Source organism: Fukomys damarensis, unplaced genomic scaffold (assembly GCF_012274545.1).
Source record: "Fukomys damarensis isolate Sample0158 unplaced genomic scaffold, DMR_v1.0_HiC HiC_scaffold_5, whole genome shotgun sequence".
NCBI lineage: Eukaryota > Metazoa > Chordata > Mammalia > Rodentia > Bathyergidae > Fukomys > Fukomys damarensis.
In genome coordinates this window covers 11,760,027-11,776,396 of record NW_022900917.1, presented here as the reverse complement: position 1 = coordinate 11,776,396, position 16,370 = coordinate 11,760,027, and the positions used below count along the sequence as shown (strand labels likewise).

The window sequence follows — 16,370 nt, the reverse complement described above, 5'->3', positions numbered from 1 at the left end:
ATATATATATAGCAAGAGAGAGAGAGAGGGAGATGTGTCTATATATTTCTTCATCAATTTCCTTCCCACTCTAAGATAAAATAGACAGGTGTTGCCATGGAAAAAATCCAAGTAAAAGTTATTTTTCTGAATTTGGAAAGGATTTGAAAAAACAGAACCAGGGTGATGGGGATAAACAGCTAATTAAAGAGGTTTTGTCTAAAGGGTCTATGTGCAGGCTTCAGGGGCTTTTCCAAAGAGACTTCCCACCTACAGATGCACTTATGCCTGAGGCTATGCATGGTTAAAGCTATTAGTGTTTGCAGGGGGTTATTTGAATCCCAGTTTCTAAGGCAGGACAGCCTGGGGGTTTATGTGACTGAAAATGTTAAGAAATATAAAGTACATCAAGGTCAAATTTGGAAGATAAAAGCTGTCTTCAGGGTAAGTTTTATTTTTCACTTTGACATTTGTTCCATGTTCAATTTTGTTATCAAAATACTGTATTTATTCCAAAATTTACTTTGGTACTACAGCTTTCTAAAAAATTATTATTTATTGTTTACAGACTGGCATTTCAAATTTTTGGAGTCTGGTGGTATTTAACCATTTTAACTATTACCACAATTATGTCTAATGGGATTAGTCTCCTGTCAGTGGTTTAGTTGTACAGCGTTAATGTGTGCAAAATTACTGAACATCTGATTGCACTTTACTGTGTGAGAAAAAAATGAACGTGCTGACAGTAGTAATAAGAACTGTGAAACTGAAACAATTCAATTGAGATGGAACTCATGAGGAAGGTACAAGGCTGTCCTTTTGGGGTTTCAGTTAGATGCTCCCTTGGCTTAAACTGTTACCTGAGCATTCACTGAACTGTGAAGGCAAAGCAAACAACTGTCATATATAAATCCTATAAACAAATTGTCAAGGATTTTATCTGAATGGTTAACTGTAAATGAAGAATAAGTTCCCTGTCAGAGTAAAATATGTAAATCTATGGCTTGTGCTTCACCTACATCACTTTCCAAATGATCTCTGAAGAAATCGAAATTTCAGATTTGCAAAGTCTAAGAAAGCAAAGTGAACACTGAAACTCATGGACCCTGACTCTGAAAGTTACCCAAAGTTGTTAGATCTGTATAAGTATTTGAGAAATCATTACAGTTATTTGCTAAACTATGTTCACTGAACAAAAGTTTACTGAATATCTAATACACACTGAATCCTCTTTTGGTAAATCATAAAAACATAACAGTACCAGGTAAAGGAGGCAGGGGAAGAAAACTGTACAAATATAGTATAGCAAATGACTGTGTATGGAGAAGAAAAGGTGACAGTACGAAGAGTGAGTGAGGAACAGGTGACAAAAGATTATTTTATGTGGAATGACCAAGGAGGACTTTCAGGGAGAGACTTGAATAAAGTGATGCTGGGAAACAAACAAAAATGGTATCAGAGGGGTGTGTGTTCCAATTAGAGGCAAAAGAAAGCTCAAAGGCCTTGAGGCAGATAACACTGCACAGATTAACAGATGTTCAAACTGAACACTAATTAAAGGGAATGTTTTAAAGTCAACCAAACTACAGCTCTGTTTGGCTCTCAAATGTGAATCTTTAAAATACCAAGTTTTTATTGTTTGGATTTAAGATAGTCATTTTATTCAGAATACTTCAAAGGTAAAGCACTTACCTTTGGAAATAGAAATATAAGCTAAATATTATTATTTGGGTCAAATGGTAAAACTTTAAACTGAGCTGTCTTCTGACTGTCATTGAGAATCATCCTCTTTCCACTTCTTGTTTCATAAGTATCTCATACAGCCCCCTGTTATTGAGTCAATATTCTGCGTTTACACCTTACAGTGGAAGAATGTGTTAAAGGCTGTGCAGGGTGATATAGAGGCAGGAGATTAGGCTGTTGTCACCTGGCTGGAAAGCTGGCCTGACCTGTTAATTGCATAGTTCCAGGACACAGGGGAATAACAGCTTCACGGCCCTTCATGTGGGCTTCTTGCCAGCACTTCAGCAGTCTGGGGTAGGGCAACCTAGACCTCAAATTCCTCTGAGGTATGCCAAATACAAAAAGACAGTTTCCACTGAGCTTGGGGTTACTGTGTGCTTTCATAGTAGCCTGCTCTCATGCTACTAGGTGTAATTTTTTTCCTACTTTTATTTGGCCCAAACTCAATCTGTAGAGCACATTTCTTCAAAACCTCACTACCTTTTGTGCTTGTCTTGACCATTATTTGTTGAGGATAGAAAGTACCTAGAGACCACTTCTGGAAGGAGACTCCACACTCCCAAATCCTGTAACAGTATGTCCTTTTCATGTTCTAGTGACTGGGTAATTTATAAACAACAGAAAGTCATTTTTCTCATTTCTGAAAGCAGGGAAGTTCCAGATCTGTGACAGATTAGTGCACTGCTATTTACTCAAAACCTATGTTCAGACGTAGTTATCTTTATATACTTTGTATTCAATAGCAAAAGAATGAAAGAGTTCCCTGGGGTCTCTTCAGTGAGGTCTATTTTTGTAATCTCATTTATGAAGACTTAGGTTTTATAACTTTAACTGCCACTTCCCCTTACAGTACCATCATCTTGTAGATTAGGGTTTCAACTTATGAATTTTAGAGGAACACAAATATTTCAGACCTTAACGTTCTACCCCTGCCCCCCCCAAATTCATGTTCTTCTTCCACGAAAAATACATTCATTCTATCTCAATAACCCTAAAAGTCTGAATTTTTACAGGATCAAAATTTTACTCCCAACTGTCATTTAAATATAAGTCAAATATGGAGGAAACTCAAGGTGCAATTTATCCTAAGGTAATTTTTTCTTCACCTGTAGGCCCGTGAAGCCAAACAAATTACATGTTTCCAATATGTGATGACGGGAGAGTTATATAATATTTTCTATTTTCAACCAGAAAAAAAGAAATACAGGAATGAAGAGAGAGGTCACCTATCCTGAGCAAGTTCAAAGCCTCAAAGTTTAAAAGTAGTCTTTGGCTTCATCCTCTGTCTTTCAGGCACACTGGGGCTACAGTGCTGACTTCTAGACACACCAAAGCTCAACTCCTGCTTTCTGGACACACAGAGGAAGAAGTCCTATCTTCCAGCCCTATCTACTGTATCTTCACTGGGCAGTGGTTTGCTTCCAATGGTTTTGCTGGGCACAGCCAATGCCGCAGTTGTCACAGGCTGAAGGTACATGCCTGTGGTTCTTCCTGGGTTGAAATACGCACCAGTGGATCTGCCGGTTTGAGGTCAGAAGGCTAGCTCCACCCACTCAGGTCCAGTGAGCATTGCCCTAGTTGAGGCTCTCGATGTGGCCTCACCTTCTGGAAGTTCTCAGCATAGGAAGCTATGCTCTTCAGGGTACCCTTTACTATGTAGATGAAGGGAACTGTGCTCCATCAACTATCTTGGGGAAAGCACACCTGCTGGAGACACACCTGGAGGGCAAAGGAACTCTGCAACAGAGTATGGGATGCGAGGTGATACAAGGCAGAGGAGGTCCAAAGCCCTTGAATTCAAGACACTCGAGGAGAAGAGCAGCCCATGATGATCCCTGAAATGCATTCAATGTCATTCTTCCAATGTCCTGACTTCTATTAAGAGATGTGGTTTTTCTATAAAATGGAATACTACTCAGCCATAAAGAATGAGAAATTAGATTCATTCATAGGAAAATGGATACATATTGAGGATGTACTCCTAAGTGAAGTAAATAAGTCACACGTGTAATTACCAAATAGTTTCTCTGGTGTGAAAAACTATAATAGTACATGAGATCCTAATGATATAATCCACAATGTGAAACAGGAAGAAAAGGGCTAAAGGTGTAGGGAAAGTGGGAAGGGTAGGGGAAAGGTAATAAGGGAAAAATATATGAGAAAATGAAAAAATGGAAATAAAGCGTTTATAACTGGGGAGGGGAGGAGGGGGTGAAGGGAGGGCAGGGACAAGCGGAAAAATTGAGAACCGAGACCTGTTGTATAAAGGTACAAGATCTCAATGATGAATGTAACTGTACTGTATACCTAAAATTACCAATAAATTCAATGAAAGAAAAAAAAGAGAGAGATGGGCTGATCTGACCATTACCTTGTTGAGTGGCTCTGAGCTTCTTGAGATGGTAATCTCATTATCAAACACCGCTTAGCTACACCCTTGGAGTTTTCTCTTGAATGCTTTTTATTCACACTCGTTGAGAATTTTCCAAATTTTCAAATTCTTTTTTGCCCTTGATTAACAATTCTATCTTTAAATCATTTCTCTCTTCTCACATTTTCCAATAAGCTGTCAAGAGTACCCAAGCTGTCCCTCCAACAGTTTGCTTAGATATTTCCTCAGCCAAATATCCAATTTCATTGTTCATAAATTCTACTTTCCACAAAACACCAGAATAGGAGCACACCCAGCTAAGTGTTTCACCGCTTTGTAACAAGGACAGCCCTTCCCTTTATTAGAACAAAGCAACAATTTTATTCATTATTTCCATTTGAGATATCACAATTAAATTTACTGTCCCTATTTCTGCCAAAATTTTGTTCATGACCACTTAATTATTTTCTAAAAAAAGTTTGAAACTTTGTCTATAGAAAACATCACTAGAACCACCCGTTAAGAGTATTTTCACAACAACATGGGCTTATTTTATCTAGCATAATCTTCAAAACTCTTTCAGTTTATACCCATCACCCAGTGCCAAAGCCAAATAACCTGAGGACAGTACACTAGTATTTATTCCTCGAGTTGTATATCAGCCTCAGAATTGGTAATCATCTGATAATCTTTCACAGCTTGACTTCAGCATGGGAGCTATCGTACTTGTTATGCTAAGACTCTGTGTGGGTTACATATTCTTCCTTCTGCATACCTGATCGCTCATTTCTGATGGCATAAACACAGGGATTGGCCAGTTGAAATGTTTCACAAAGAAGCAATTTTATAATACCCCTATGGTAATAGTAGGCTATTTTCAGGAAAATTGTTTATAGTTTAAAAGTTTCAATTTACTATTCTCTACACGCTCTCTGATAAATGTTGTCTTTTAATATTTCTCTCTACTCTGGTCAAAATTTTCTTTCATTTTCATTTCCTCCTTTTTCTTCATGTCAGCTCACTTCTCCCTTCTATGCCTTTCTTCTTTTTTAAAACAGTCTCATCTTTCTGACATGTAAAAATTATGCTTCTTTGGATAATATGTTTAAATTTTTCAGGCTCAGAAAAAAAAAAGGATAAGAAAGTGCAAACGATGATTATTAATATTAGTTGCATATATTTTAAAGGCCAATTAAGATTGTTGAAATTTTATTTTATTTTTACTTTATGTTAAACCTTCCAAACAATACAAACAAAATTATGAATATGTTCTTTGTTTTAAGTAAGCTTCTTTGCATCAATTTATTCTTAGGTATACCAGTTGATGGCAAGAAATTTCACAGCCCTAAATAGTGTATTCTAGTAAGTATCTACTCTTACAATAAGGAAAATTATTGTATTTCCCCAAAACCTCTCTTGAAATGTTTGAATGTAAATAAATGCATTGATTTCAAGAGATCTTACATTACTGGATATGGAAAAAATGATGCAAACCAGTCTTTATAGCCTTTTCCATGATGAAAACATCTTCTAGGTGAGATAACTTTTACACAGAATAATTTTAAAATGTTAAAAGAAAGCATCAACAACAAAATTCATAATCATTATGGAATCAAAAAAATACAGCACTTGGCAGCCCTGATATGTGGTCCTATATTCTGCATCCTAGACTTGTACAATTGGAGTCTTCTGCACTGATTCTGTTGGAGGATTTGGTCACCATGCCAATTTTTAGTACAAATGGCTCCTGATTTGAATAGTTCAGCTTACAATTTTTCAACTTTATGATTATGCAAAAGTGATCAACTCAAAATGGAATATACTTAAGTGAAAGCCCCAAAACAATATTCTACTAGAAGAAAAGGCCATAAATGATTCAAGACAATGGGATAGTAGGAAATTTTTGTATTAGAAACAAAAGCAAACAGAGAGATGGTAATGCATCAAACTAGAAACCTTCTGCTCAGTAAAGGAAACAGTCATCAAAGTGAAGAGATATCCTGCAATGGGAGAAAATACTTGCAAATTATATAACTGATAAAATGTTAATACCCAGATTGTGTAAGAAACTCAAAAATCTCAAAGGCAAAACAGTGACCCAATTTATAAATGCGCAATAGATCTAAAAAGACACTTCTCAAAAGAAGACATACAAATATGGTCAAAAGGTATAAAAGATTTTCAACCTCAATAAACATTAGAGAAATGTGAATCAAAACAATGGTGAAATATCCTTTCCTTCCAGTGGGAATGGCTATTATCAAAAAGTCAAAAGATAACAAAAGCTGTTGAAGATGTGAAGAAAAAGGAACTCTTGAAATGTATCGAGAATGTAAAGTAGTATAGCTATTAGGGTAAATAGCATAAAGGTTCCTCAAAGAATTAAAAGTAAAAAGAAGTCAAATGGAAATTCAAAGGACTTTATCAGAGTCCCACCTCTTTACCTGTGGGTGTTATTACATAATTTAATGGCTCATACTTTTGTTGTTTTTAATGGTTAAGTCGATTTGTATATAAAGATGAAAATTTACTTGATGAAAATGTTTGTGCATATTTAAAACACAACTGCTTCTCCTTATACATTCGAGAATGATTAATCTGTGTCACAAATGGATTACTACAGTCATTACATATAAGAAATGAAGACAGGAAAACCACGCCATCAGCAACCCACTACTGGATATAAGTCGAAAGAAAATGAAATTAGTATGTGGAAGAGACATCTCCAGTTCGTTGCTTATTGCAGCACTATTCAAAATACCCAAAAATAGAAGCAAACTAACTGTCCCTAGGATGATGAAGAGATAAAAAAGCAGTGCATACACCCAAGGAAATATTATTCAGTGACAAAAGTAATTCTGCCATTTGGAACAATGTGGATGAATACAAAAGACATTATGTTAAATGATGTAAGCCAGGCACAGAAGGCTATGACCTCAATTATATTTGGAATCTTAAAAAATTGATCTCACAGAAACAGACAAAAAAATCGTGATTACAAGAGTATGGGGTAAATCCTTGGTATGGGTAGGTTAAAGGATAAAAACTCAGACTTAGATAAGAGGAATAAATTCTAGAGATGTATTATACAGCATGGTAACTGTACTTGGTGAGGTAATATTTGATTTTCAAAAAAAATGTTGAATGCTGGGGATTTAGCTCAGTGGCACTGCGCCTGCCTAGCAAGTCAAAGTCCTGAGTTCAGTTCCTGGTATAAAAAACAAACAAAAAATGTTGAGAATATATGTAAAGGATTCTAGCCACAAAAATCTATGATAACTATAAGAACACATATGGTAATTAGCTAGCTTTAACAGTTCCCTAATGAATAGATGTATTTCAAAACATGATGATGTTCACAATAAATACCTGCAATTTTGTCAAACATTTTAGGAATACATTTGAAAATTTGAAAAACAAATTACACAATCACAAAATGTAAACAGAGTTATATACTTACCAATACATGTAGGTAAGGAGTCATTCCACTGGGCCAAAGAATTGGGTACAGTATCACACCTAATTGTTGTGGATCCATGGAGAATATATCCTGGATTACATTCAAAGAGAACCAATGAACCAACTGCAAATTCATTGCCAATTCTTCTTCCAAATCTTGGTTCGGGCACTGAACTGCATTGTGTAGAACTTGTTCTAGGAACAGCTGTGTAGAAATAATTGTTACTTTTAATTTCCTATTTTTTACATAACTACAGATTTCAAAAGGTAACTAAACAAGTTTCAAAGAAACTCATTTTTTGTCAAAATTTGAATTAATAATTTGAATATAATTCTAAAGGTTTTACTTTTCATATAAAACAAAATACAATTTAAAATGAATACTGCCATCGTATTAAGATTTTTTAATAGAAATGTTTTACTTTTGAATCTATAAAGAATATCAATTAATTTTCCTATACCTTTTACCAAAATCTTACTAATACGCAAAGTAATTTTAGTTAGATATTGCCACTATGGGAGCAAAATTCAATTCTTTTAGATTTGCGATATTATGTTAAAACTGCATGTGTCAAGGTATATGAAATAATTTTACATCTTTTTCAGTATTTAGTCATTAACATCATAGATTTTAAGAAAGCACACAATTTATTTCATTGCATAATTACAGTTCTCAAAACATGTTTGTTAATGATGATGATAATAATTACATTCAAAGTAAAGTATAAGTCAGATAGATTAACAACAAAATTTTTATTTTTCTAATAATCATAAAATCAAATTTGAAATTGCTTTTTAAATTTTGCATGCTTTTCAATTGTGCCCTTTTAATTTAGTTAAATAGAATGATAACAGGATGTTTTTTCTTTTTAAAACACATACAAATGTGATTAAAGAGATTGACAACAGCCAAAAAAAGATATGATGAATTCCAAATTGATGAATTTATTTTATGAGATTAAGTGTAAGAAAAAATTTACAGTGCCTTTTAAAATTCATACTACCTAAATTGTTTATAGGGGAAAGTGCTATTGAAAAGAAAATAGTGGAATATTGCAGTGAACTCATCAATGGGGTAAGAGTTTAATAAGAACATCAAATCACAAAGGTTTATTCATTTCTTGAGTATAAAATTCAAGGTACATTTGAGAAAAACTGCCATATGACTACATAATTCAAACAAAATAGTTTAATAATTGCTCTTGGTTTAATAATAACGTGAAAAACTATCTTTAAAAAACAAAATAAACTTTTTTTTTGGTACCGGGGATCGAACTCGGGACCTTGCACTTGCGAGGTAGCAGCCACTGAGCTAAATCCCCGGCCCCCAAATAAACTTCTAATTGTGCAAATTCTTTAATAACTGTGAGGAAAGTTTCAATTCTCCTGAGATAATAAGAAAGTACAATTTTAGAATGAAGCAATGATTTCTTTGGCATATATAAATATATCAGAATAAGAATCTGTACAGTTTTAATTTAGAGCACTAGACTATGAGGAAAATAGAAAATATAGAGTCAAGCATTGTCAGAAAAACATAAGATGCTTTGAAAACAGTGTGGGGGAAAGGAAGAAAATACACTTCAATTGAGAATGGTGTGGAAGCAACAGATCCTTTTTGGTTTGGTCAAAGCAACAATGTTCTAGGGACCGGGAGGAAGGACAGAGAGAGAACATTGTATGGCTCCTCTACGGTAATGAGGGTTGCGTCGCTCAATAACTGAACAAGGCATGGAAATTTGATAATATTCCTTAGTGCGCTGCTAGACTGTGGGGTCACTTACCTTGGTAAACAAAGTGAAATCCCTTAGCTGTTATTGGTCCAACTGAAGTAAATCGAATTGTGATCTGATTACCTGAACTCAGTGGAAGTGATTCTCCTACTCAACAAAACAAACACTAAGATATCATAAATAATTTTCATTCAGTAATCCTAACAAATTATAATATCTTACAGCCTCATTTGACAACGTCAATCTATGTTCATCAAATTACTTTAACATATCCTACATCTAACAATATATTTTCTTTGGGTTTAGTTTAATTGCAATGTTTTTACCAGAAGGTTTCAATTACATACTCATACACACTATGTCATCTTTCAAAGAATTCTTCAATATTTTATATTACATTAAATACCCCAGATTGTGATTAAATAGTATATTTACTTGATTACAATCCCAGAACATAGTTGGTTATGTTTTCCTCTACCTTCTGAGTTACTGCTAAATTGTGCTTCTCTTCTTCTTCTTCAAAAAAAGAAAGTCTATTTTCAGCTTACTTTACTTCCAGTATGGATGACATAAATCTCAACTTTCTCTACAATACTAGTAAGGCAGGCTTTAAGCAATAACTGATGCATGGCAGATCTATGAAAGGATACCTGAGTGGGATCCTGAGAGGGAAGATAACAGAGGAGATTGCTGAGTTGGCCCATCATACACCTCAACAACATCGTGGAGTGATGTCTGGAAAAATACAAACTGGCCAAACACCACTGATCAACAGGAACCAGGAGAAGCAAACAAATCACCAACCAGCCAAGAACAGAAACAAAAAACAAAAACAAAAAAATAGAAAGAGGAGGAGAGAGAGAACAAAGTATTACAATATCATAGTCACTTGGTTTTAAAACTATCTTTAAAAGGAGATAGGTGCCAATTGGTTGGTACTCCTGACACATGGAATTAAGCTCATAAAGGAAATGACCAAAATCTAAAGGTCATACAATTTTAAGAAGGGTATTTAAAAAAATGAATGATGATAGCATTTCATATGGATTAAAAATCATAAAGTTGTGATGGTTAAATACTTTATGGTAACCATTTGGATTTTTCCTGGTGGTAGTTTGATTCTTTTCACTTTGTGACTCTCTTCTCTTTTTCTAATTTTTTTTCCTCCTCCTTTAGGTGAGATAGGCAAAGTTTTCAATCCAAGGATTTTTTTCAGTTTATTCTAATAATAATTTCATTACAAAAATATCAACTTGATAGGATTCAGGGATAGTTTTCAATTTATATGCCACACATTCCCAAACATTTGCTACCAATCGGGTCAAAATAAAGGTTATTTATGGTTCCTCAATAATCGCAATATTATAAATTTCTTTAATTACAGTTCTTGAAGTACTCACCAAAAGACCTTTATAGTGGCATCTTTGTTTCATTTTTTTTAAATTTAATTATATTAGATTTACATGCAGAATCTACCCAGATTTTAACTTTATAGGAAGAACCCATCCATCCAGAGCAAAAATCAACTTATGTTTAATATATTAAAAAAATGGAAAAACAAATCATTTTTAAAACATTTCATTGAATAGAAAATCTGTAGTGCTAGGGATTAAAAATGTTTTAAATAATTTATGAGAAGGATAACTTTCAAAAATTCAGAATCACATGAGATAAAATTACTCATTGTGTGAATATAAACATACACTTTTTAAAACTTCTGATTCATACTTTAAACCTCAAGTTTACTAGCATCCTGTGGTGGTTCCCCTGAAAACAGTGTAGACTGCTTGTAACATGCTGAGTTGGGGAATGAACACAGGGATATACACAATAATACACACAAAGCCTCACTGATTTTTTGGCCTGCCAAAATAAGCTGGTGATCCCAGTCCAGTTCTTCATCCAGTAAAAGAAAACGATGACACCCAGATAAAGTATCAGTAATTTAAATAATTCCTGAATACCGAATTGCTTAATCTTATGAATGATCTTTGTTTAAAAAATTCCTAGAAGTCATGAAAATAAATTGATACATCTACCAAAGCAGATACATGCAATGAACATCTGCATTTACATTTCATATAAAATTTGGGGGGTATTAGATCGTCTCAAAATATCCTGAATTCCATGCAACAAATTCAGTGTTTTTAAAATGCACCCCAAAAGTAAGAAAAGTTTGTTTTCAGTTTTTGCATTATTGGTATTTGGGTGATATATCTTTAAATTTTTCTATTATAATGCAGATGTAGCTACAGCTTTACTAAGTGTCAAAATAAGTTACAGCAAAACCTGTTATAGCAACTACACTATGCTGTAAAACATAACTTATTCTTTCTTTAGTCATTTTGGAAAGTAAATTTTTAAAAAGTAAAATTCAACATTATAACTCTTTCTGCCTAAATTTCTCAAGCATACCATGAGAAAACATACTTGTTTCCATGTAAATCACTGCACTTACTAATGTATAAAACAAACCAAGTGCATTTATGCATGAGCTTTTTCAGAGAGAGAGAGAGTAAAAGATAAAAACTGTTTTTTTCCTTGTCTTTAGGACTCTTCACAAATTATGCTCTGCAAATTGAAAGTGTTGAGACCATAACTGTTAAAGATACAGCCATTAATTCTGTATTTTTGCATCCTGTCGATTAAATAAAACTGTAGGACAGGCTCTTTTGCACATTGCCTATAGTTTATGTTTGTAATTGGTTTTAATGATCCTGAGAAGAGGGTAGAGGGAGTAGAAGCTGGGAAAGGGAGGAAGAGTGAAGTGTTGAATCTTGTCCTATTAACCAAGGAGGAAGCTATTTTCACTATAAGTTAACTGTTCATTAATATGGGCAATTGAAAATTTAAATTAGAAACGCCTTTCATTTAAAAAGTTACACTACAAGAATATTATATTTTCATACCAAATATAAATTATAAGTATATAGAGCCGGGGATTTAGCTCAGTGGTTCTGCCACCTGCCTGGCAAGCACAGGAACCAAGTTCAATCCCCGATACCAAAAAAAAAAAAATTATAAGTATATGTAATAAGATTTTTATACCATGAATAATCAAGAGCACTTACATAGTGATCTGATTTCCTGTATATTACTAGATTAAGATTTATTACTAGACTAATATGTTTGTAATCCCATCATCCCAATGAAAAATTTTAAGAATTAAATGAAAACTCTTGTTTCAACCTAGTAATTATTTTAATTTATTTCCAAGCAATAAATCTTTTCATCCACAGATTTGGGAATGGCCGAAGGTACCCTTTGCCTGGTTGAAATTGATAGAGAGAAAAATCTGACAGAGACTTAATAGGGACCTAAAGTTGGCTGATTGTATTTCATTTATTAATTTATATTTTTGTAAGAAGTTATCTAGTACACCTGGGTCATATATTTATAAGGGTTATGGAATAATGCAATGATTTTTGTCTAGTAAGCAGACTTACTTTGCATTTACTTGCTGTCTGCCTGTCTGTTTATCTAATCTATTTACCTGCCTCTCTGTGTAATTCATCTATCAGTGCTGTGGCTGGAAACTACAGTGCTCCCCAAAGGCCTTATCTAAAGGACAGATGGCCAACTGCTGGCTTTGGGGAAGTGGTTGGGTAGAGAGGGCTCTGTCCTCATCAATGGCCAGATCCACGTAAGAGTGCATAGCTCACCTGGCCTATTAGGAGGCGGGCCTAATTGGATGACGCATGTCACTCCCAGGGCCATGGCCACATGGTAGGCAGGTTGGCTCCACTAAGCCCTATGACTATGGCATTCTCCCTCACTGCAGGCCCAGAAAAGTCTGAAGCCAGTGGACCAAAAGCCCTGCAGCCATGAACCAAAATAAATCCTGCTTCCTATAACTTGTTTTTCTCAGATATTTTGTCAAAGCAATGGAAATCTAACTAACACAACCCTTTACAATTTGATCATTTGGAAGATGGGCATGGTGGTCCACATCTAAAATTCTAGCACTCAGGAGGCCGAGACAGGAAGATCTCAGAGAGAGGGAGGCCAGCCTGGAATATACAGTAAGTTGGGTTCAGTCTGAACTACACAGAGAGACCCTGTCTCAAAAAACAACAACAACAACAAAAATTGATTGTTTGGATTCTCTTTGGACCATTATAATCTTATCGTGTACCATTTTACTTAGCTGGAAATTAAATGCAAGGTTTAGTATGTGTATATTTTATATTTGTGCAAGAAAATCCTGATTATATCCTCTTTTTAAAAACTAACCTTTCACACTGATCTACCTTCTGATACCTCAAGGTAGTGGCTGGGCCATCCTATTATTTCAACAACTACAATTAACACCCTAAATCTGGTCTGATTATGTCTTTTAGCATATTTAGCTACCACACTTCTGTTTCTTGCTTTATGAGCAGAGAAAAAGCATTCCCTCCAACTCAACTTCAAGTTTCTTCTCTTTCTCTGAAGATATGCACTTAGATATCAAAAGTATAACAGTATTTCAACAACAGTATATCAATTATAATAATAGACCTTGAACACCGAGCAGTTTCTTAGGTGAAGCACCATTTTAAGTGATTATTTCCCTTCTTAAACATGATGGATATTAAAGATAATTTTTGTTTGTTTGTTTGTTTTTTGTATTTTTGGTACCAGGGGTCAAACTCAGGACCTTGGGCTTGCAAGGTAGGGAGTGGAACCACTGAGCTAAATCCCAGGCCCAATGATAATATTTTTAACTTTTGCTAAAAAGTCAATTATCCAAAAGTTCCAAGTGGTACAAGAAGCCATGAAAGGGGGAAAGGGAGACCCAGTAAGATAAAAGGAAACATGCAAAATTTCCCTACAAATAAGCCTCTATAACTCCTCTATTTCTATACATGAAACTATTTCTCAGCTTTTTATTTTTCATACATTTTATTCTTGAAGAGACTTTGCTAATTCAAAATATTAGATGATTTTATTTTATGTTATAGATGCAACTGAGTTAAATGTTGGCGTTAAAAAGGTGATTAATTATATCTGTGTTACTGAAGTTACAATTTATCTTTATTGTACTCATAAAAACGCATCAAATTAACCAATCCAATTTATTATAAGCTAATAAGTAGGCACTTAGGGTATATCTTTTCCATGCAGATTATTGACCTTAGTTGTTTCAGAATCCTCTACCCTCCGCATCTGATCACCATCTCAGCCCGCCATGCCCAAAGTGATATTTGATCAGTGTCACTTGCCTTCTGCTAGCATCCTGTGGAAGTGGCTCAGCTAGGATGTTCCATTACTGCTGTTTCCTTTTAGTATTTTTCCACTTTCTGACTCCATAATGTTCCGTAACTTCACACTTTTATTTGTTGTATTGGGAATTGATCTTAATCCTTTCCTTCTACTAAGAAACCCCACTGCAGTGGTTCCTAAACCAATGTCCATAGCCATGTCCATAGCCCTTCCCTTCTTCAATGAAGGAATGAATAATTTTTCTTATCAATATCTAAACAATTTAGTCACAATAAATTTTCATGACATTGAAATAATTAGTTGTATAATGGCTCACCAACTTGTAAATTAGTAACTTTAAATGAGGATAATAAAATAAATATGGGCATGATTACTATTATTTAGTGATGCGGATCAAAATGATCAAATCACTGGAAGCCCGATGTATCGGCCCAGGCCTGTAATCCCAGCACTCTAAGAGGCTGAAGCAAAAGGCTTGTAAATCTGAGCCAAGCTGAACAATTTAATGCCTTACCAAGGCCCTGTCTCAAAAGTAAAATAATAAAAATAAGGCTGGGGATGTGGCTCTGTGGGAAAGCCTGGGTTCAATACTCAGTATTGTAAAAAAGAGACTTAACATACGCAACCCATGAAGAGTTTCACCTCTGTTTTTGTCTTTTGCTCTCAGAAGAAAATCATTCTCACAGCATTGCAATGTAGTGGCATGCTGATCTGAGAGGGGAAAATTAAACTCATCATCTAACTGGGAAACTGGGAAACTGCGAATGGAAACAATCCAACCACTTCTGTGGCTGATGGTGAACAGGGAAAATGGCTACACTTTGTGGTAAATTCTCCTGTGATTAAACTTTGTAGTACAGAAGAGTTCAAATTTTGTAGGACAAAGGAGAGCCCCAGGCCTCTTTGGCCAGTTGTAGTTCTAGAGGTTACCATGAAAACAGGGCCAGTGTTCTAAAATGCCAAAACTTTTTTGGTTCACCAAAGAATTCCATCACAAAAGAAACAGTTCTACCCAGAAAGTGTCTGAGCAGGAAAACGAATGGAAAAATAAGATAAATTCCTTTTAGCTATCAGGCTGACCCTCAATGTGCCTGTTACTTCTTTTGCAAAAGACACATTTTTTTTCCTATTTTGTGTTTTATTTTGATGAGTATATTACACTCTCAGCTAATTGGTTACTCTGCTAAAAATTGTATAAGAAGCCACCCGTGTTTGCTCAGCTTGCATTTTATTCAGCAACACAGCACAGTCAAAAACACGTGCGCTCAAACTAACAGAATGGAAATAAGATTCAAATCAGAGATGAGTTTACAACTACACTTGATTATGTGTGAAAGCATAAAAAATCACTGTTGGCGACATAAGCTATCAAAAAGTTTGGCTAGATTCCTGTGAATTTTGCCTTATAATCTTATCCATATGAGTATTTCCAGACATTATTTTAGAAAGGTTTTGTCAATCTTGTTTCATTAATTCCACAAATACAAAAAGGCTTCTCTTTTAAATCGGTAATGCCTCAGAACTCTGATGCCTCTATGCTCCTGTCGGCAGAAGGACTTACTGTGTATACAGCTACAAGATTGCATTGTGGGATCACATGGCTATCTCAAGAGTTTAAAACCTTCCTCACTTGAAAAAAAAAAATGACACAGTCTTCAATTAAAACTCTAATTTTCTAAAAACTATATACAAATAAAAGCTTAGTATTATCTAAATTTATTCTCAGAAAACACCAGAAGCCTTTAATACCAGAAACTCCAGAGCTTTTAAATGAGTCCCATATCAAATCAATGCACTATTTGCTTTTTAAATGATAATCATCACTGCAAAAGTTCACGGTATTCCCTGTTAACAATGATAATGGAAGTTTTCATCAATGT

General features: G+C 34.7%; 1 protein-coding gene across 2 annotated transcripts in view; it reads right to left on the bottom strand.

The window, feature by feature from the left end:
* Positions 1 to 16,370, bottom strand: part of Csmd3 (CUB and Sushi multiple domains 3) — a 1,090,649-nt gene that overhangs the window by 149,848 nt on the left and 924,431 nt on the right. Inside the window, exons 33-35 of one of the 2 annotated variants that reach the window (XM_010619527.3) lie at positions 9,936 to 10,049; positions 9,337 to 9,432; positions 7,554 to 7,757 (exon numbers count right to left, since the gene is read on the bottom strand). In XM_010619527.3, the coding sequence (XP_010617829.1) occupies positions 7,554 to 7,757; positions 9,337 to 9,432; positions 9,936 to 10,049 (414 nt within the window). The remainder of the gene's footprint in view (positions 1 to 7,553; positions 7,758 to 9,336; positions 9,433 to 9,935; positions 10,050 to 16,370) is intronic. The other variant, XM_033759931.1, reaches the window with a different exon arrangement.